Genomic DNA, 23068 nt, shown 5'->3' with positions numbered 1-23068 from the left:
CTTTACAGTATGATAGATTCTTACATTTTCTTTACATTCCATTAGTTTCGCTTTGAATCAATGCCCAAGGATCGATCGGTCACGTCCGATTTCATACTCTGTTGCCTGGTGAGTTAATTTAGGATGCGTTAGACTGAGTCTTTGAAAATGGAGGCCACAGGAACTGAGACTCAAGTCTTCAGTTAGAAACACAGGCTTTTGGCACGGTAACCCTTCCGCAGCTGGGTTAGGGAGCCACCCCCAAGCCCATTCAGAATTGGTATCTGTGACGGACAAGGTTTAAAAAAGGGATTTTCAGACAAGCTGCACTCGTCTGAGTACATCCAGAGAGGTGTGTTAATATTCATCCAAACCACCCAGATCTCCATGGGCCTTTCTCATCCACATGCTCTCATGCTCTCTCTCAAGCCCACGTACTCTCAGGTACCTGCCACTGGCACTTTATTTTCATGCCTCTTCTGACCAAATTTGGTTACAAAGTCCCTAAGGCTTTACCTTGCTGCTTCAGTTGTCTCAGAGTTTCGACTCAGGCCTGGGTGCCCTGTGCTGCCTCACCAGAAGATGGTGTTGACTTGATGTCTCCAGTGGCTTCCACAGCTCCTGGGTGTTTCTCAGGAGCACCCTCTTCAGCTCTGCTCACTGTGAAAACTTGAGAACAGGGGAAGAGCTGCAGCACAAAATATGTGTGTTGGATAGAAGCAGACCTATTCCTCAATAGCAAATTAGAGTAAGACTCTCTAAGGGCTGCCAGCTATAGTCTTCCAATGAAAAGCCTTGGATACAAAAAGGTCTTTCTCCTTTGTAATGTTCCACTCAATGCTAACCCAATGTTTCTAGAAAAAAGAGGAAAGTTGTAGGTTCTAATTCATAAGTGGATTAAAGGTTTTATGTAGTTTGTGAAATTGTCCAATTTCTGATCTAGTCATGTCCACCAAGAAATAAGCAGTATTTATTCGGAGCAGTAATTGCATCAGAGCAGCAGCTGATTACTTCCATGTTTATTGGCCAGAACATCAACATTAGCTACTCATTTATACAAACTAACAGAAGTCAATTTTAATGCTGCTTCACAGCATTTGTAGTTGTCGAGCCCATTAGCCAACAGTTCTAGAAAATGTTTTCATTTACCTGAGGTTTCATAAATAAGACTGTAGATTTACATACAGTACATTTTGCATATATGTATCAAAATTCTTGTTGGAGAAATAAATTACAAACAACGGTACAAAAACACTCCAAGGCAACCTTTGTTCAACAAGAACATACGTGTGTGAATTTTACAGTTTTATTTTTTTGCATTACTCTTACAGTAACCAAACTATTTAGTTTATACAAAATAAACCTGGAGTTTTATATAGTTAAAAAAATCATCTTTGGCTAAACAAAGCTCTCTCTATTTTTACACATATATTTATATATATACACACATCTGATATTTTACATGACCATGTAGGAACCTGTACACATACTTACAATAGACAAAACATTAAAAAAAGTTTCATAATTTACAAAAACAGAATCCAAGTCAGATCCAAAACAGTCGAACCCCCCCAGCCCCCATCACCTGTACAGGTAAGAAAGTAAATAAACACAGACAAGGAATAAACAACTTTGTAATAAAATACTGCCTGCTTTTTTAGAGGAAGCACTTAAGTGGAAAGAAGCCACTTCCCTCAGTGCCTTCAGTACTGTGCACATTTTGATCTCTAAGGATATGGTTAAACTGAGTAAGTAGAGTCTGATTTTTCCACAAACATGAGCACTACTCTGCAAACTGACTATTCCAAGAACAGATTCAGTTAGATTTAAATCATCTCCAATAAGTAAACCATAGTTACAAATATCTGTTAAGAACAAGCATGGGTAGGTACACCTATCCCAAACTGAAATCACGAGGCGCTGCTGGCATAGCATGGAAAACAACACTTGATCATCAAAAGCAAACATTTTAGAAGCAAGCACGTAAGATGGAAGACTGCCAGAACTGACATTATCACCTACTCAACTCATTCCTTGTAACAGTTTCCAGAGCACTGCCTAAAACGAGGACAACACACTGTTTGGCAGCATGACAATCCATTCCATAGGTCGCGTTTACAATACTCCAAAGGTGTCAGTGGCAACGTCACTGACAAATTATCTGATGGTTTATTAGAATGAGAAGTCTGTCCCATTAGTTGGGGAGGGAACAAAAAAACCATTATGCTGAAATTGAAGACGGGGTCATTGGATTCTGAAAAAAAGCCAATTTAATCTGACTTGAAAGGTAATGCACTTAGGTGGGGCTCTTAAATGAAGTCTAAACTCAGCAGATGTTCTGACTGAATAAAGACTACAGCAATTCCAATCCTCAATAAAGAATAAAGCCTCGAACAGCAATGAATTCATAATACAAAAACCTGTACAACTTCCAGGAATGCTTCTTAGGGGGAAGAAGAAAACCTCAAAACCCAACTTCTTAGGAATTTGGGATAAAGCAGCAATATATATGAACGGTGTGTGTGTATACATATATATATACACACACATACACGGTCTGTTAGTATGTACTAGTAAAACTGGAAGCATTTATAAGAGTTCTTTAAAATAGAACATAATGAATTTCTAATGCACTAAACAATTTGTAAAGATAGATACAATTGCTGTCAAAACATGCCAAGTTGACAAGCTTTTGAAACTGCTTGTTTTTACAGAAAAGTTTTTCTCCTGGTTAGTAAGTGTAAAGTCACATTTTACAAAACTGTAAAGGTCTGTTTCTAAATTAATTTTAAAAAGAAAATCACTTGTCAATTTTTATTTTTTTTAACAAAACAGAATGTTCATTACATTGAAGACCTAACATAAGTACCTTTCCCAGATGTAATTTGGAGCAGAAAAACATATTAGCCTTTTCCAAAGAAAAAAAAAATGAAAAAAATTCCAATACATTTTTCATGGAAACCTCCCTCCCAACTATTCAAAATTCAATACTAAGTCTTTTTAAATATCATTAGAACTGCAAAATATTTTTAACTTCAAGACAGTTCTTTGTAAATGAATACGTATTACGGCATTTCACAATTTTAAAGAAACAGAAAAACTAGTCACTGCATTAATGACTGCCTTCGCCCTCTCACAGAGATTGGGACTCATTTTATTTGACTTCAAAAATCATCAATTTAGGGGTCGAGACTACCCAACTGGCTTACATTTCCCCTGTTGTCAATGATGACAGATGGGCACCCTCAAGGAGAAATTCATTCATTTCTGTTGAACACTGCAGTCATTAAGAAATAGCTTGGATAATGTGCTTAAAGTTGAAGATAAACCCTACACTCAGTGCCAGATTCTCTCCTTGAAACCCACTATGAGCAACTGACAAAGAAGCAAGAACCACCTCTTCCTTACCGTAAGAATCCAATTACTAGATAAGTAGCTTTTGGAATTACTGCTATCATTGCCCTGCCTCATTTTAAAAGGAAAAAGGATCTAACTTATTAAAATACATTTCAAGGTAACCAAGATGACGTACCTGTCATTTTCCAGGATTATCTACCAGCTGGATTCCAAAGTACTTTTACTTTTTAAAATCAGAGTTCAACATCACCATATGCAGTACTTCCGACAAGGTAAGCAAGAGCCACCATTTTCACTTGACTGCACGCCCTTGTCTTTGTTTATAGAACACATTTACCCAACAGGAGATGTCACCCCCTTGAAACGATACTGCGCCATTTGTACGTGCACATTCTTTACTAGCCAGTTTGTTATACTTAAAGCACCTCAGAGGAAACATGGACAGGGAAGTAAATAATTAACAGTGCATCAGATTTACCAAACTTAGTATTCTGACTTGGATACCTCCCACTAATCCCACCATATGAATGCAGTGGTTGTAGTCCATCGTTGCTGGTAACAGCTAAACCCTGTAACCATGAAGCAACTTGGTGTTAAGTTTACTTGCACTTGGATTTCTTGAACAGCTTCATTAACTGCTTGAATCTTTCTGAAACCTAATGGAGGACAAAAAAAGACACATCATTAAGGCCTCAGATTTCCATACCTACCAAGACGGACTGATCTGACAGCATAAAGGTTTGTTGGTTTTTTTTTTTTTAAAAGACCACTATTTTGGTTTTTATTTGCTTCCAATAAATTTTAGTGGAAGAATGTGACATCTGAAATAGGCTCCAGGTTAATCACAGAGAGCTAGAGCCAACTACTGGTTTAACACAGGTTTCCTTACAACAACAAGGAAAAAAAACCGAAGGCTTCAAAGTCAATTAGACTTTAATTTTTCCAGGTGTTTGAAAAAAGAATCTTAGATTCTCCCCCCTCCCCCAACAAAAGACATGAGGAAAAAACAACTCCAAATTAGTGGATCTCCAAAGGTTTTTGTTCAACTGCAATCATAAATGTAGCAACATCAGTGTTATCAAATATCAGAATGATAGCACCTACCTGATTTGGGCTTTTGTTCAGCCTAGTGGCTAAGGAAACAAAGGTTTTGCTTGATGGTCCTTTTCTCTGACATTCCAGTAAAATTTCTCGGTCATCATTTCTGTAGAAAAAAATGCATTTTTAAAATATTAATAAATATATGTGTACATGCACACAAACAAAAAATACATACAGGCATATATAAAATTCTGAGTATTTCTAAACCATGGGACATGAGTTCAAACAGCAGCAATGAATTTATGGAGGATCCTCCCCTCTACCAGCACAGAGTAACTGAGTCAGTACAAACAAGTAGCAGTGGAGATTATGCTACCCTATTAGGAAGGGCAGGATCATTACAATAGAGTTAGCTCAAAACCAAAGCCATTGAAGAGTTTTAAGCTTCTAGAGCAGACATTTAAACTCAAATTGAAAAGAATTCATAAATTCAATGGGGGCCAGTAGTTCTAGGCGGACATGCCTCAGTTTGCGTGGCTAGGCACCAGCTTTCACCTAAGGCCCACTGTCATTCAAAGATTAAACAAAGAGTTGCCTGACTTCTCTAAGTGGCCTAATATAACAAACATATTCAGAGCACATCTACTGTTCACATGAGAATAAAGGACCAGGAGTCTATTCTTAAGCATAGCACAGATCTGCTGTTTGTCTCATTAATGAATTTAGGTATATGTAAAATGTATATAGACACAGTCATTATACAGTAGCTACTATGTATCTTTCATTGAAACATGCCATATTCCAATAAATTACTTTTAATTTCCTCCATTTCAAAGAAAAATGTAATGACTAGTTATTTATATAAACTTTTTTTTTTGGCACAGTTCAAAGATAGACAAAGACTGTGACACAGAAAACCTAGTCATATTCATAAGAAAAACTGTAATAATCTCTTCTTATCTCACTGATCTGCATGCTAAAATCATATTAGCCTTTGCAGTCTTTTTTCCATGAAGGAGTTGATTTTCTTTTAAAATGCTACCTAGAAACTAACTTTATATCTGAACTATAATTCAGAAAAGTCTGTCTTGAAAATTTTAGGACACCTTTTATAAAGTGTTGATTGTATCAAGTTGTAGCAAGAACAGTAAAACTTGCTAACTATAGTTTCCTTAAGAATACAGCACAATAATTTTGCACATATTTTCAACACATACAGTCACCTCATTTGTCACTCACATCCTACTAAGTGGAGTAACAAAAACAAAAGCAAAAAGTACTCTTGCTTTGGGAGATCTGAGTAAGTGATGGAATTAGTTATGACGTATGGGGGCCACCTTCTTTAAGGCAAATCTGATTTAACCTACCTAAGAAATGACTAAAAATTGTTCTCTTCCACAGGCTGCTAACAGGATTACATGAAATCAGTTCATCTCTTTAATTTGTCTTCTCCTGGACAACTATTATAGAAAAATTATAAAATAGGCTTTGGCACCTTTCAGTGGTACTCTAAGAGAAGGCATCAACGTCATAAAGCCATCCTGCATAGATAAAAGGAGGCTCCCATTCCACTATTTACAGAAGGATGTAGAGCTACCGAATAACTTCAGCCGTCAGCTAAATATCCTTTTCTTCCCACTATTCAGTATATCAAGCAGTTTAGAAAAAAACTAAAACAATCAAACAGATCAAATCAGAAATTACCTTGTCCAGGAAACTACTACTTCTCCCTTCTTTTTAATGATGTTTTTGGCGTACAGACTAGGTGATGATGCAGATGAAGCCAAAGGAGAAGAGTCTTTGTTCTGCTGCAACTCATTCTTCTTACTGGAACATCGTTTGGGTGCTGAATTTACCTCTTCAGGTTTCACATCACTTCCATTGCCCCCTTCACCCACTAACTCAATTTCTTTTCGTTGCTTTTTTGAGTTGGAATTCTCTCTGACAGCCTCCCTTTTCCTTTTTTTACTGGTTTTATCATCTATACTTATCTGGCATCCTACATCAGTATTTGAAGTGCATTTTGTTTCAAGATTACATTCACCTGCTACAGTCTCATTGGAAAGCTCTTCTGTTAAGTCTATAAATGCATCAGAGCACTCTTCCAGTTCTTCCTTTTTATCACTGATTTCTGAGTTAGCTGCGGAAGTTTCCTGAGCCCTGTTATCTGCAGTGGACTCCACTGCAAGACATGAAGTTTCACTAACAATATCATCTGTTAAGTCTATATATGACTCCACACTGCATCCAGCAGGAAAAGAAGCTTGAGATCTAACAACTATTTCATTCATGTTTTCAGATACTTTCGATTTGTGTGTCTGAGATTGCTCAGAGCCTTCATCTGTGCCTTCAGTATCATGGTTCTCTGTGTTTGAAGATTTTCTACAGGGTTCAAGCAACCCAGTAGTTTCTTCCTTTCCAATACTATCATGTGACTCCTTTAGAGACTGAGGTAAGGCAGGATTTTGTTCTTGTCCAGTGCTGACATGAGGCAACTGATCTGTCTTAACCAGATCCGGTTTGATGGTTTTCTGCACAGTGGCTGCTGTGGCACTCTGACTGTCCCTTTCTTTTTCCCCACTTCGCATTTCTTCTTTTTCAATCTTGGCTGAGGATGCCCGTGCTTCCTTCACTGAAGCCACCTGAGCAGATGCTAGTGAGGTAGATGGCACCGCACGCCTAATCTTTACAATAAAATGATCATTGGATTTCTCCATGATCACTGCTTGCATTGGTAGGCTGGGGCGACACTGAAAACCAGGAACAACAGGCCGACTTGTCCATGATGAAGAACAACTTGATTTACTGCTTGAGTTATCAGATTCTAAAGCCAAATGAATGTCTTGTTCAGTGGCATCCTCCTCTTCAAGAAGCGCATCTTCGCTGTAATGTGCGCTGAGAACACCCTCAGGAGTTGAGCTGGAATTATTCTCAGGTTTTAGGAAACTGAGGTGAGCATCTGATTTCAAAGGCGATGGAATAGTTAAGGAAACGGCCAAATCTTCAAGGAGGACAGAAGAAACAAATGATTTATTCTTTTGCAAATTGCATTCATCTTCTTTGCATGAAGCTGCATTTGCAGAAACCTCAAACATACAGCTTTCATCCAGTACATCTGGATCAACAGACATCTGAAGTCTAGATGCTAAAGAGGGAGCTCTTACAGGTGAAACAATAGGCCAGTTAATATCCTCTGCTGGTTGAGATTCCACACAAGCCTCCTTTGGAGCAATCTCTTGCACCAGTCCAGCAGCATTACCTCTGCATTTATGACTGTCTAAAAACTGTTTTTCTGGAGTCCTGAATTCCCACTCATTTCTGTCAATATTGCCACCATTTTTTTCCAAGAGATCAGAACCTTGCAATAAGCTTTTGAAGATTTCTCCCATCTGAGCATCACTTACAAGATTAAATGTAAGACTGGACGCTTGTTGTTCTGTGAGAAGCTCATAACTAACATCGGACTTGTTAGCATCCCTGGATAGTTGGAATCCTTCCTTTTCATATTTTACACCCTTCAATGGAGTAAGAGTGCCTTGCAGATGATTCTCTTTAGCAAGGTGCACTTTAGTTTGGGAATTCCTCGTGTTATCAATGGAGTTAAGACATTTTGTAAAGGCAGTTTTTGGTGCATCTGTTTTACTTTTCTCATGGTGACACTTAGGTCGTTGATAATCCACAATTTGCTTTGAAAGGATATATTCTTCAGGCTTTTGAGATCTGGCTTTCAGGGACTTTTTTCTACATCTTTGCACATCATTTTTATGACAGATTTTGTGGTTTTGCTTTCCTGCTCTTTCAAACTTCCTTTCCTCACTCTCACTTCCCACATTTACCACATCACATAGTTTTATTATAATTCTCCTTATCTTTTCAAATAAGTAATCAAGCTGTTCATCTACAAATTTCCATAGCTGTTTTTTCATATCTGATACTTGTTGTTCAAAAAGGCGGTCCACTACTACATTCTTTTTAACTTGCTTAAGTTTGGACTCTATAATATCACAGATATTCAATTTTAATGTCTCACCTAATGTAGACAGCTTGGAAAAGTTCAAGTATTTTATTAACGATGTAAAATTTATGATACCAGATTCTATAATTCTGTGAAAATGCTGAACTGGGAAGTGTACCTTGAACTTCATGTAATTCTTCCTCATCTGTTTTCGTATAGCTCTTAGCATCTGCATGATTTCTTGTACATTTGAAGGTTCGACAACAACATGAACTATTTTTTCAAGACAAGTAATGCTCACAGTTTTATTTTTCTTCATATCCTTTGAAGATCTGAAAGTCTGATTTTTATGCCTCTCTCTGTTCTTCTTTGTACTTACTTTCACAGAAACAAATTTTCCATTATCTTCATTGCAACACACAGTTTTGCTCTTTTGATTCTGTGGACTGCTGGTCAAATTTCGTGTCTCAGGAGAAGCTTTTGGTCTTGACTTTTTTGTATTTTCGGAGCCTCTTTCTGGTTTAGATTTTTCTTCATCTTCATCACTACTTATGATTTCTCCTTCTTCTATTTCATCTGAAGAGATACTCAGCTGGGACTCCTCTAAGTGTTCATCAGACATACTAACTGGCTTTTGATTTTCTTTGTTTACCTCCTTTGACAAATTCTTTGAGGGACAGACAACCGCACTTTCAGGAATTAAATCTATAAGAAGAAAACAGTTTGCTCATCACCATAAAGAATGCAATTATAAACAGACATTTTCAGAAAAACCTGGAAGATTCTCTTCTGCAAAGTGACTGTTCAGAACTGTGTTTGAAACTGTCAACCACAACTCAGGAAGTTTGAACTATGAGAAGTTTAGGTGGTTTGCTTCAGCAGCTGCTAGCTTAAGGGATTTTTCTGAGCTTCAAAGGGCAAATAAGACCTCAACATTTCACCAAAACCATGTGATCTCACAAATATATCCAATGAAAACAGAAAAATCTAGCAGATTCCATCAGTTTTGAACTGCTTTCCATTTACTTTAACAAGTTTTCTGAACACTGCACAAATTGAATTTTAAGTTTAACATATTCTGGACTAACATTTAACATACAATAGGTGGATTTTCTTTTAGCAGTTTCACAACAAAAACAAAATGAGAAGAACAAATTATGTATTAATGTTTGCATTCAACTATCTTTTCCAGGGCCGATAAAAGGTTCTTTGAGTCTTTCAATAAACTGACATACTAAAGAAAAAGAGTACTAGGCACTGTACACATAATAAACTTCTATTTCAGTTTTTGATGCATTTAAGATTACCAGCACTGTAACTGAGCACAACAGCATAAAAAGCTTTTTTCTTAGAAATTTCGGAGAAAGCCTCCAGTTCAGGTTCCTGAATGACAGGCATGAGGAATGAGATGTGTGAGATAAAAGGCTAAAGTTTTGCCAAATGTAGTAGGCCTTACTCTTCCTCACAAGTTTATGAAATGTTTTGTATTTTTGAGATATCATTAAATATGTATTTAATCATTACTTAAAATTCAAATCAAAGGATATTTTGTTAAGAAAAATAAGCAATTACAGCTAGCTACAAAGCAGCGTGTTACAAAAGACAAAAAGGCAAGCTCATTTCCGTTGTACAAAAATTCCACTGAAGTGCATATGTATTGATTAATGAGATTTGCAGTTAATTTTAGTCTTGCTGGGCACTCTAGTTAATAAAACACTCATGTTCAATCACACATAGATTAGACTGCTTAATGACCTCCAACAAACATTTAATCTCATAAAAGATCGTATCTAAATTGCTCTCCATAAAAAAATGCACTTGTGATTAACACTTTAAAGCAACATTTGAAAATGTTTACTTATACAGATTCTACAGGAGCAAAACCATATTCCATCACTGCCTCCTTTTCAGTTTTACAATACCTTCTTAAACTAATCACTTCAATATTTAGACAAACCAAAGTACAAAATGAATGTGGTCAAAATACAGTATTAATATATGTACTCCTGTCCTGCAGAACAACAGAAAGGTGAGTACTGAATTTGAAGGCCAAGAGAAACCACAGCCTCCTGTCAATTTAACACATGCAGAACATTTGACACACATTATCATTAGTCAGATCACAAGACAACTAGGCATCTAATTTCAGCGCTGAAAATCACTGCTTTGTAATTTACTAGCCAGTTGTGGACAGGATAGATTCCTCTAACAAGTGAGTCAGGAAACATTACAAAATTAGAAGAATAGTTTTATTTGACGTTAATCTACTCTGGTCCCTAAGCTCTCGTGTCCCCCAGATATTTCAAAGACTATGAACTGCTGTAGGAATGAAATATAAACTGCTAAAGGAATTCACAGTTAAGAGAGTAGCTGTCTCAAGCACAGGAGACAGAATTCCAGAGTAAACCACAATAAGATTTGCAAAAAAACCCATAAGGATTATGCTCTGAAACATAAGAAAAAGGATTTAAATGCCACTCTCCCGTTCTTCTTCTAGTAGGAAATCTAAACTTCCAAGAAAACTTGTTATTAATTGCAGCAGGACATTAAAGAAAGAGTTAAATTCACACAAAGAATTTAAAAAAGAAAATTAAAAAGAATTAAACTTTGGATCACCTATTTTCACTTCCTGTGAGTGCTGTCACCTTATTTTATCACCCTGACAACTTGTTTAGGAGTTAGCTCTTACTTCATTAATGATAAATCCTAATGTTCTATTTGTTCTACTTTTTTCCCCACCGACTGGCTCACAATTATAATATATATATAAAAATTCACACTGAAATTAATTCAGATGAAGAGCACAGCCTTCTCTTAGCTGACATTCCTAGACATTCTCAGGTACTCTCTCCAGCTTTCTCACAAATAAACACTTGAAAGAATATGATCCTAAATAACTTTTGTCTCTACAATTGCAGTGAAAAAAATGAGATCTACTCAGAACTAACCACAGTTAAGAAACCTATATGTAGTATTTTTTTTTAGAAGTCAGTACTTATACTCTTATTCCAATCACTCATCTGTCAGCAGCAACAAACTCCAATTTTTATAGCACTAGTGTTCAATTGGCTAGACTCTTGACAGCACAGTTAAGCAGTTGGCATATAAACAAAAAGGACCACTATGACTATAGCTAAAGAAACAATTTGTATTTTTGAGAAAGCAGTTAAAGTCATTTCTGCTTTCCATGAATGGATCTTCTAAGGCTCTGTGTAGAAAAGAAATTAGAATACACATATACAAATACCTTTGTTGTAACTCTTTGCAAGGCCTTTGCAGGGACTTTCCACCTTAAGTGCTTTAGCCAAAGGGCGCATTGGACTGTTCAGTGGGCTGATTGCCTTTGGAATATACCTCAAGTGATTGAGATCAATGCTCAGTATTGAGCTGTCATCATCAACAGGAACTGGGTTAGCTTCTCTCTCTTTAGTTCTAGGATCTGTCTCACCGTTAAGAGAAGATGCCGCTGTACTGATTTCAGTTAGGTCTGGCTCCAGATCACAAGCATTCTGGTCAACTAATGGTTCATCCTTACCGGTTAGCATAGTTCTGTCAAGCGACTCAGATGTACTCATACGAATTTTGCAGATACCCTTTTCCTCAATGGAACACTCAACATTTTCTGCAGCCAAGTGACCATCGTCCTTCACTACTTCCATTAAAGAGTCTGGTTTTGTTTTGCTAATATCATCTGTGGCAACACAGGACTCCAGGTCACCAGAACTTTTGGCTTCTGAGTCACCTAAGACAAGGTTTTGAGAGCCATGTTGGTCTGCTGAGCTTTCTATGTCAGCAGCTAGCCATATTTTATCTTCCTCTTTCTTCTCTCCTGCTGACTCAGGAAGGGCACCCAAACCTTCACTAGCAGGTTCAGATGGTGCCACTGCTGCTGCTGGTACATTATCATCCTGCATCACACCCACTGTCACAGGCAAGTTTTCACACTCTGCCACAGTCCCTGCCACCTCCAGGGGCAAAGAATCAGCGTGATTCAGATCTGTCACTGCCACTGCTGCTGCTGAGGCTTCTGATTCAACCAGCTCACAAGCCTCTGCTGCTTCTGACAAAGTTTCAGCCTGCACCTCACCAGGAATCAGTACCTCTGCTGTTCCTGGCAAGGCCTGGGGCTGTACCTGACAGGCTTCTGCTTCTGGTAAGGTTTCTGAGCTCACTTTGTCAGGTGCCACTGCTGGCAATGCGTCAGACTGTGCTGGACATGCTGTCGCTGCTACTTTCAAGGCTTCATTTTCAGAATTGACAGAAACAGGCACTGCTGGTTCCACGCCACTTTGAGCCGCACTGTCCAGAACCTGTAGTGTTGAATTAGGTTGCTCTGTGGGTCCACAGTTAACAGGGTGGGCAGAATCCAACAGTTCTGCCTGCAGCGTGAGCTCTGTACTTCCCTCATCAGTGGCCTTTTGGGAAGGTGCTTTAAGTCCATCCGTTGGAGAGAGACATTGTTTCTTAGCAGGAGAAAGAGTTAAATTTAGCTTTTCCATAAAGCTAAGTTTTAAGTCTTTGCTTTTTGTCCCAGTGTGATCATCTTTAGTTTTGGGAACTTTATGATCTTTTAAGCTATCTGCTACTCTGGATGTTTCTTCCAGCTTATAGGACTTGTTTCTCTCACTTTTTGTAACATCTGTACCTTTCTTGGATTCTTTTGCAGATTGGTGAGAAATCTCTTTTGCAACTTTTCTTTCATTTCTAAAATGTCTATTTTCATCCTGATTCTCTCTTTCTCTTTTCCTTTTTTCTTCAGTTCTGTGTCTTTCTGATTTGGAATGTGCTGTTTCCCACTCATACCTACTACTAGTTTCCTTCAAGCGTGCATATTTATGCTCTCTGCTGTTGGAATTAGAAGGTGAAGTCCTTCCTTCTCGAGAAGTATGATCATTTGTTCCCCTTTCTCTCTTGCAGTTGATGTCTCTTCCTTTTCTAGACTCTTCCATGCGACATTTACGTGATTCATGAAGACTCTTTGAATGTTCATTCTTTGAGTGTGGACTAGTCCCTCTACCAGACCTCCTTGGTTGCTCTTGTAGTTTTTCATTTGGTTTATTTTTTTGGCCAGCATTTTTTTCATCTTTATCATGTGTTTTAATGTCTTTTTTAAATACATTTTGTGATCTCTCATCAGCATACAACTCACCTCTTGTTGGAAATCTGTCTTTACCAGTAGTTTGTTTCTCCCAGGAAGAAACATTCCTTTCTACTCTTCTTTCTACACTTGGACTGGATTTGAGTTTTACGCTCTGACTTTTTTGTTGCAACTCATTTTTATCAGCCTTCTCTGAAAGAGTTTTCAGCTTTTGCTGAGGATCTGAATTCCCCTCTTCACTGTCACCACTGTTACAGTTACTATTGTTTCCGGTGCTCTGATGTCCTTCTTTTTTGTATTTGTTGACGTTTCCCCTACTATACTGTTCATTACTTTTAATTTCTTTTCTTTCTTTTCTGTTATCCTTGTTGGAACTATGATCATAGTTCGGTAGACACATATGAGTACCATTGTTGCAGAGTTCTTCGGGAGGGTATCTCAGTAAATATGGAGTGTTTCTTTTCTCGGAGCTAGACTTCCCATTGTCTGTATTATGAGATGAGTAACTGTGGTATGTATCTTTTGAAGAGTCAGTTTTCATTCTGTGCTCCATCTTTATACTGTCATCTGAATCAGAAGATCTGAACTTGGAATCTTTTGTTTTACACATCTCAGAGCACCTTCCATTAGTTGATCCTGAAAGGTATGTTCTGGTGAAGCTACTTCGATGATTGGGAAATTCCGATAGCCTGTTTATAAAAAGAAAAAAAAAGTCACCTCGGTCTTTACAGATAGGTAGATTGCTTCAGATGAGCTAATTTATTACAGACCATGCAGCAAACAAGGCATGCTTGTAAGACCTCAAAGGGCCACTTTCCCCACAATTTTCCATGATGGATGCCTCCAAAATATCTAGATCAAATACTTTGTTCATAAATTTTCGTCACCATCAGAAGGTATTGCAATGGAGTTTGCCAACTATTTAATGAGAGTGAGTTCTGAAGCTGAACTGTGTAATAATATCTGCTTTGAAACAGGCAAGATGGTTAGATAACCTACCAGGAACGGGTGATTAAACAAAACAAACCAAACAAAAAAGCTCACCCTTTGGGTTCCTCCTTGTTTTCTTAATTAGAAACCAAAGACCATATCGAGCAAAGTAGATAGATACCTATTTCTTCTGATTGTACCAGTACTAAACCATACAATTATAGAACATAGAATCATTTAGGTTGGAAAAGACTCTTAAGATCATCAAGTTCAACCATGAACCTAGCACTGCCAAGTCCACCACCAAACCATGTCCCTAAGCACCACATCTACGCATCTTTTAAATACCTCCAGGGATGGTGACTCAACTGCTTCCCTGGGCAGCCTGTTCCAATGCTTGACAACCCTTTCAGTGAAGAAACTTTTTCTAATATCCAATCTAAACCTCCCCTGGCACAACTTGAGGGCATTTCCTCTTGTCCTGTTGCTTGTTACTTGGGAGAAGAGACCAACACCCACCTGGCTACAACCTCCTGTCAGGTAGTTCTAGAGACCAATAAGGTCTCCCCTCAGCCTCCTTTTCTCCAGACTAAACAACCCCAGTTCCCTCAGCCGCTCCTCATAAGAATTGTGCTCCAGACCCTTCACCCGCTTCGTTGTTGTTCTTTGGACACATTCCAGCAGCTCAGCGCCCTTCTTGTAGTGAGGGGCCCAAACCTGAACACAGTACTCGAGGTGCAGCCTCACCAGTGCTGAGTACAGGGGGACAATCACTTCCCTAGTCCTGCTGGCCACAGTTTCTGATACATAAAAGTTTCCTACAAGTATATAAACATGATCAGACAAAAAGCATATTTTCAGTTCCACTGTGTAGCTGTACCTTTGATGGAGATTACTGATTTCTTCATCCTTACGGTTAATTTCCACTCTTGCTGTTTTGATAAGTGCTGAAATATTCTTTTTGAGAGCTTGGTTTTCATTCTGTAGAATGACATTCTGTTTTCAAATATATACAAAAAAGAGAGTAGGGGGACAAGGAGAGAGAGAAAAAAAAAACAAACAAGATTTAGCTTGGGTATCCAAATGTGTAATGAAAAACAGTGCAAGACAACAATTAGAGAGTTCCGTCATATGCAAACTGACAGTAGAACACATAGAAACTGTTTTGGAGAAGTGGGTTGGTTTTTTTTTTAAACATCATTCACGGTTCTGCTCCTGTTTGTGTTCCTGGTAATTATTTAAGATGTTTTAAGCATATAATTTATTAAAACTGAAATATGCAATAAACCAAGTAACCATAGAGCTAAAAAAATTTAATTGTCCCCTTTGCTTCATTCTTTTACACAATTTATTGCTTTCCTGGTCACTGCGTCAAATGAGAGATGTAGCTTTTAAGCACTTTCAGTGAAAGAGGGCAATTGCATTTCTTTCAAAGTATCAAAACCAACTTTGGGTGGTCTATCATTCTAACATTTCTAGATACGATTTTCTAGAACCCTATCTGTCAATCCTAGAGATAGCCCCTTCTCTTAATAATTGTCCTTAGCAAAGCCTGCTCAGAAAAGCACACAAGTTTTGCAGAAAACAATTCAGAAGCGTCATAGGGCAGAAGCTGCTTACCATTGCAAAGCACAGAACCTTTGGGACTTAGATGTAATACACAGTAGAGCATGTTGCAGAATTGCCCAAGATAATCTATATAGAATGGCACAGCACAGGGATACTTGCTCAATTTCAAGAGCAGTTCAGCCTTATCAAAATGGCACTATGCTCAAAGCAACACAGACATCCTCTTCCAGTTCTAATAACAGCTCAGGTACCTTTGCAACCCTCTCCCTAGTGCATTAAAGACCTATTTAAAAAAAAATACAACGAACACAAGAGAACTGGATACCTTTCTGATAAGCAGAAAATAAGCATGTCAAATTAACAGTTAAGGAGATAGAAGATAGCCTTTAAGCAACTATAGTCTTACTGCATGCAACATGGTAAAACAAGTGAATTTACCTACTAATTTTGTAGCCAGTTGCAGGCTATCCTAGCAACTCTCCTAAGTAGAACAAGCTCCTAGCACCTACAGAGGTGCTTTACAAATGAATTAATTCTGGAAAGCGTACAAAATTAACCCTCTCTCAAAGCAATATTCAGTTTGCTTTACATAAATCTTGACACTGTTGCGCTTTGAACTACAGTACCTGTGCCTGTATTTCCTTAAATTTCTTCATCAACTCTTTAATTTGCTGTTGACATTTTCCATATTCTGCCTGCAACTGTCAAAAAGAGAAGAATTCACAGCACAGAAGTGGACTTAATTACACTGAAAAGTTACTCCTCTAGATTTATAGTTAGTTAACACAGCAATTGATATTACCAAGCTCTGTTTTTTTTCCAAAAGTAACATACTAAAGCCATATTAAAACAAAAAGCTTCAATATGCTCCAACAGGTATACAAGTCTCTAAAACATCACAAACACTCAGATAAGAAGAAATCTATGTGTGCTTGCCCAACAGCAATAGGCTAGAGAGTAACAGGAAGCCATATTATTGTGAAATTAAAGACACAATTATCAGGCAGCAGGAGTTCTCACAGCCCTACAGATGGGGACTTGTCTGTCAGATTTTATGTAATACAAAACAGATAAGGAAAAACACAACAAAAAGTTACTACAAACAAACCTGGACTGCAAAAATAGACTGCAAAGGACATGCTCCTGTTGAGATGACAAAATTAAATAAAATACATTTGGCATGAGCCCTTCTTTAAAAGGACATGGAGACAAAACTTTCACAGAAGAACAGACAACTTCCTTACTGTCATACTTGACAGTCAACTGCTTTCAAACTTTCAAAGTGACATTTTCATCACCTAGTAGACTCCTGGGAGTTTTGTTCCTGCTTCTTCTATAGTGCATTATACCTGTGGATGTCTTTCCCTTTGACTCCAAAGCTCAGGTTTGTAGTTAAGATGTGTCTTATGGACCAGGATAGGTGATGCTACATGAGTGAGTGTTCTGCTGATTTGCTAGAAGCAGTTATCTACTGCATGGTTGTCTTCAGTCTCAAGGACAAAATTTAATGACACATAAGATTAATCCATGACCTATCTGCTTTAGTCTGGTAAAATTTGTTGGGAGAAACAATAAGACTAGCTTTGTATCGGATGTCTGAACAGATATTTAACTAGAAGGAAATTGTGGTACATTTTCCCATGATGTAGCTGACACATGAACCCTATGCAAAGGATGTTAAATGAGAACAGACCACGTCACACAGTGAGAGGTTCACTTATTCTGATAAACTCGTTGGCGTAACAGTTTATTCGCACACTCCTGTTTTTAATTCTTTATTTTACAAGTTTCCCTATTTTTCTAACAATGTGAGCATACTGACATTTTTTGCTCTTTACACAAGAAAACTTGGAACACAAAAACCCCCAAACACCAGAATTATTTTTGTCACATTAACACACACCTCATTGTAGGACGCTTCCTTTGCAGTCCCTTCTTCAATTAATATCTCATCAAATAAATTTAAGCTGTTTCCAGCTGGTGCAGAATTTGGAGCAGAATTGTCTGTAGAAAGAAAATCAATTACATAAAGAAAAAGGTATTTTTCTAGACAGGTTGCATTCACTGAGGAAAACACACGACCTTATCTAAAGAAATTCCTATTCTGTATTTCAATATTTATGTTAGTTTCATTGGAAATACTCGATCCAATTTACATCTATAAAAGGTAATGATGAAAATTAAAGTTCACCTGAAAACACTGTGTTAGAAAAATTAAGAGGTATACAAGACACCTAACAGCAAAGATGGGTGCATTTTATGACTGTCTAATAAGTTGTTTTAAGTGAAAGGAGAGCTAACTCACAGTAAATCTGCCTAATTTACAAAGTAAGAAGGGCTACATCTTAGCAGTGATCTGAGGTTCCGCAATCCCAGAGTGAATAGCTAGCAGAAAGCTAGAATTCAGCTTTTGGCCAGACCTCGCCTTGGAAACATTTGCAGTTGAAAAAACATTACTGAGAAAAAAGAATACTCAGATGCCAATGATCTACACATTCACACAGATCAGTCAATCAGAATGAAATGGGAGGAATGGAGCTACTGCAGAGTTGGTATGGGGTTGAATAAATGTTCTTGAATAAATGTTCTTTGCTGCTTTATGTTCCCTCACAAACGTAAAGTCCCTTGCTTTAGTTCCAGAGAAAAGAAAGTAAAACAACCCCAAACCCAACACCTAAACACCCCAATTGTTTAGATAATAGTGCTTTTTCCTCAAATCAACCTGTGTGCTCTATTCACCAAATACACATTACTGACAGGACCTCTGACACCTCTGACATACAGATTCAGAGTAAGCAGACAAATAAACGAAGTTAGCTATCAAAGCTGCGCTTCAATCCTTTGGACAACACCCATAACGCAAAGAGTATTAACACAATGCAAGATGACATGCAAACAACATCTTATCTGCATAGACCAAAAATCTCACCAATCATCTTTTCAAATTTAAAAAAAAAATCCCTCAGAACCAGACTATAAAAAATGTTTGCAGCGCATTAAGTTATTCCTCCTTGCATCTTTTACATTTACCAAACAATGCATCCCAGTGTGTGAAAGATAGGTTTAGAAAATCCTCTTATCTGCTGCAACAAATACAAAATGAAAAGAGAGAAAAAGATGTATAGGTGCTTTATGTCTGTAGGATATAGTATAGTCCTTCCATAAAAAGTCAACAGCCTTACAGTAGTAAGGTCAGTAGAGAAACACTTGTTTAAATATTAGAAATGGCATTTTGTTAAACAGTACACTAAGACTCCTAAAAAATAACGTCTGGGTCCATTTCTTTCTTATCTTCAAAGAAATTAAAAGAGAAAATTAATTTACATTAGCATGTGAAATTACTGAGAAAGTAACAAAAGGTTAAAAGGGTTTACTGAATGTACGGCACCACACAGAAAGTATGTTTTGGAGCTCTCACTGGGGATTCAGTGATCAGTGACTGGTGGTTCTTGTCTTGAAGCTAATTAAAACCCACAAAAGAAAGGTGCTTTTTCCAAGTTAAAATGCCTTACGACAAGGCACAGATAGAACAGGTGAGGTTTTTCTGCACCACTTGATATGCCCAAGTCTCTTAAACTAGCCAGTATCACATGAAAACTCTCTCATAATCATTCAGCTAATAGATTTAAGAATTCTCTGCTGTATTTAGAGAGTGTAACATATATGTCTTGAATTTGAACAAGTACCTAACTGAAGCATGTGTTACACCAGCTAAATGTAAACTTAAAAGCTAACTCTTGTTTTGCTTGAAACCAGCCTAAGCAGCACAGAGATTCTATAATGCTCCAAGCCATGCAGCAAGATACACTCAACTTACCAGGAATTGTCAAACCATTGTCCAAGCCATCATAAATATCCACTGAGCTCTCATCACCTTCCTTGAAGGGGGAAGCTTCAGCTAAAGCAAAAAAAAAAAAAAAGAAAAAAAGAAAAAGAAAAAGGCCCAAGTAAACATTTAGTAAACTCCAATGTCTAACTTTCCCCACAAAATAAGCATAGCTATGATCCTAGAGCAGTAGAGAATAGCAAAAGTCATAGCACAGACTACTAGAAGACATGAGAATTTTACCCGGCAAGCTACTGGTTCTGTGGAGAAAAGGTCTTTACTCACCAGGGAGCAAAGACAGACTTGTAAGATCAGTTCCTAAATACTACAAGAATTGTGCATGAAGCGAATTATATGGTTTTAAGTACAAGCAAAATTTAAAATTATAAACTAAGTCAACTTGATCTGAATGTGAAACTGTTTTCTAGAATACATTGAGCACAAAAGTCATACAACTCAGAAACAAATATAAAAGAATTAGTACGATAAAACCACTACTGCTAAAAGAAGCATTTCTCGCTAAATAACAGAAAGCATTGTAACAGTCTGTATCATAATTCAAAGAATTTGCTTTAGTACTGCTATCTATTCACATGCTAACTGGTTCTGCAAAACTATTTTAATCTAAATCTCCTCAGTCTCTCTCCATGTCTTTTTTCCAATGCCTCTTATCACTCTCATCTCTTCTATGTGAATCTCTCCAGTTCTGCAACAAATATTTTTACTATAAAGAAAAACATCAACATCCACAGTTCTTCTAGGGCTGGGAATCTCACAAACATGCATCAGATCAATCAACTGCGGAGCTGGAAATAAGTTAGAGTACCTCGATTGCTTGTACTACACCAGATGATAACGTATTTGCTCTTACAAATAGCAAACAAAGGAGCAAACCTAACATGTCCAAATACACGCTTCATTAGGACACAGTGAAGCTTAAATTACACACTGTAAAACATAGGGGAGAGGCCGGTTCCAGCCATCCCCTCAAACCATACTAAAAATCCAAAGTACACAGTTATGATTTAAAATCCAAACTTAGTAATGGGATATGGCTTACGCCTCTACTGTGCCACAGCCATTTAATTACAGTTGAAGCTCATCAGCATTTGTCCCAACTTAAATTGTTTTCATTTTGTTTTCCAAGATATTTTTGGACCTATTTATTTTCATAAGGCTGCTTGTGTTATTTCACTGCAAAACAGAAAGTAATCTAACACATCTTACCACCGTAGCGGATATCAAACAGTCCCAGTCCATCCTCATCTGTTGCCATGATACAAACTCCCTATGGCTTCCCCATCTATGAGTAATATATCAGAGGAAAGACAACAGATTAATTGACGATTTCAGAATGTCATCATAAACCAGAAGCATCTTGAAATAAGTCAATTACACCTGAGCTACCTGTGGCCTTTGCTCTTCAACAAAATCCAACAGCAGAATGAGAAAACACATCAAGATAACAAATGTAGAGGTCTATCAAGAAAAGTAAGAAATCACCTGTTCTGTAAATAAACATTCTGAAGAAGATCTTCAGCTACATCTTTTATTCACATGTAGCAAATAAAGGACCTATAAAGAAACTTTGGCATGAAAATAAGCACTGTATTCTATGAACAGGTTATCTGAATGTGTATCTTCACGGGTTAAAATAATCGGATTTGATAATTCCAATTTCTTTTCTGCTGACCATTTAAGCACAACTTTTCATTGTCTGACACCACCAGCCAAACCAATAATGAGTGGTAGCAGGCAAGAAACATTTTGCCTGCCAAGAAGTACAGTGATGCTCAGCCACAGGACGATGCTCAGCCACAGGATGTACAGTACTCGCCACAACAACTACTGCAGAATGACTTTACAAGCACACACGCTTGTGGCACTGATACACAAGCACCTCTGAAGCGAGAGCAGAAGCCTGCAACACCAAGGCACCCACTGCACGGCAAAGAGCACAGGAAAAAGCTCGGGGGCCGGGGCAAGCGAAGGCACCGACCAGTACAGAGCAGCTGCCTGCCAGTTCAGAGGCAGCGGCCCTTACCCACTCCCCAGGCCTCACCCTCCCTGCACGGGCGGGAAAGGGCTCCGGCCCCCCCCAATTCCTGTCACGGCGGAAGCGCCCAGGACCGCTCGGGGGTCAGCGCGGGAGAGACGCCCATCGCGGCCCGGGAGCGACACCCCAGCTGCCGCCGCGCGGGTGGCACGCCGCGCCCCGCAACCGCCGGCGGACCGGGGCGGGCAGGCTGCGACCGCGGGGAGGGGCCAGCAGGGCACCGGCAGAGCCCGAGGTGGGCAAGGCCGGACCGGGCCGAACCGAATCGAATCGAACCGGGCGGCGGGATGCGCGCAGGGCTGGTGGGGGAGGGGAGAGGCACCCTCGGCGCCGAGCCCCACGCCGGGCCGGCGGAGGAGGGAAAAGGACGGAAGGGGAGTGAGGAGGAAGGACCCGCTCGGCAGGCTGACACGGCCCGCAGCCCTCACTCACCGGTCAGCCGCCGCCCCCGACCCGCGACACCCCGCAGGTCGCCGCCGCTGGTCCCGCAGGCCGGGCGCCGAGGGGGCGGGGCTCCCGACGGCGGCAGCCAACGGCCGCAGACGCACGGCACGTCCCCGGCCGCGACGTCGACAAAACCCGCCCCACGGCCTGAAGCAGTTGGCGCCAAAGCCAGGAGCGCGAGGCGTTCGCGCCACGCCCCCCCCTATATCGCCACACCCCCTTAGCCCTGCCCTTCACGGCCGCGCGCCTCCGGTCCGGCCGGTGCCTCCGGTCCGGCCGGTGCCTCAGCCGCTCGGCCCCGAGCGCGGGAAGCCGCGGTGCCCGGAGCTCTGGGCGGGACGAGCCGCGCTCCTCCCGCCTTCGCCTGCCTTGCGGGCGGAGGGGCTCCGGCCCGGAGGCGACCGCGCTGGTCACGCAGCCCGGTGCCGCGGCCGCCGGGCCCTCCTGTAAAGGCTGTGGCAGGTGGAAAGGGGAGAGGAGCGGCCGCCGGAGGCTGCCTGGGCTGTGCTGAACGGCAGAGCCGCAGGAGTGACGCGCTTGCTCACCTGGTGTGAGCTGGGCGCGGTGGGCCGTGCCCCGCTGCTGCGGTGGGGTGGGCGTGAGGCAGCTCCGACGGCTCTCCCGGGAAGCCCGAAGTTTAAGTCCGGCTCCTGCTCTCAAGCGAGCCCGCTGTCAAACTCCTCTGGAAACATCCCTAGTACCTTAGATCCGCGCTTGGGCTTCGTGAGCTGGCTGCGGCCGGCGAGGAGAGTTGGGGAGGGTGATGAGGAAGTGGTAACGCGATGCCAGCCTTCCTCCCGAGCCTGAACTGCC

At 39.8% G+C, this 23068-nt stretch overlaps 1 protein-coding gene across 2 annotated transcripts; it reads right to left on the bottom strand.

Moving 5' to 3' along the window:
• Window positions 1-1019: 1019 nt before the first annotated feature.
• CASP8AP2 (caspase 8 associated protein 2) lies at window positions 1020-22351 on the bottom strand. 2 transcript variants are annotated; one of them, XM_054821695.1, is made up of 10 exons: window positions 22244-22351; window positions 20983-21058; window positions 19747-19827; window positions 17833-17933; window positions 16556-16630; window positions 15241-15356; window positions 11580-14119; window positions 6082-9037; window positions 4441-4540; window positions 1020-3992 (listed from the first exon to the last, which is right to left on the bottom strand). In XM_054821695.1, the coding sequence occupies exons 2-10, from the start codon at window positions 21029-21031 to the stop codon at window positions 3936-3938; spliced, it is 6075 nt and encodes a 2024-aa protein (XP_054677670.1). In that variant the 5' UTR covers window positions 21032-21058; window positions 22244-22351; the 3' UTR covers window positions 1020-3935. The 2 variants fall into 2 exon arrangements, with proteins under 2 accessions (XP_054677670.1, XP_054677671.1); XM_054821696.1 differs by lacking the exon at window positions 16556-16630.
• Window positions 22352-23068: the final 717 nt, after the last annotated feature.

Source organism: Grus americana, chromosome 3, assembly GCF_028858705.1.
Source record: "Grus americana isolate bGruAme1 chromosome 3, bGruAme1.mat, whole genome shotgun sequence".
Taxonomy (NCBI): domain Eukaryota; kingdom Metazoa; phylum Chordata; class Aves; order Gruiformes; family Gruidae; genus Grus; species Grus americana.
Note: the sequence above shows the minus strand (reverse complement) of the source record. Positions and strands in the feature narration are given on the sequence as shown.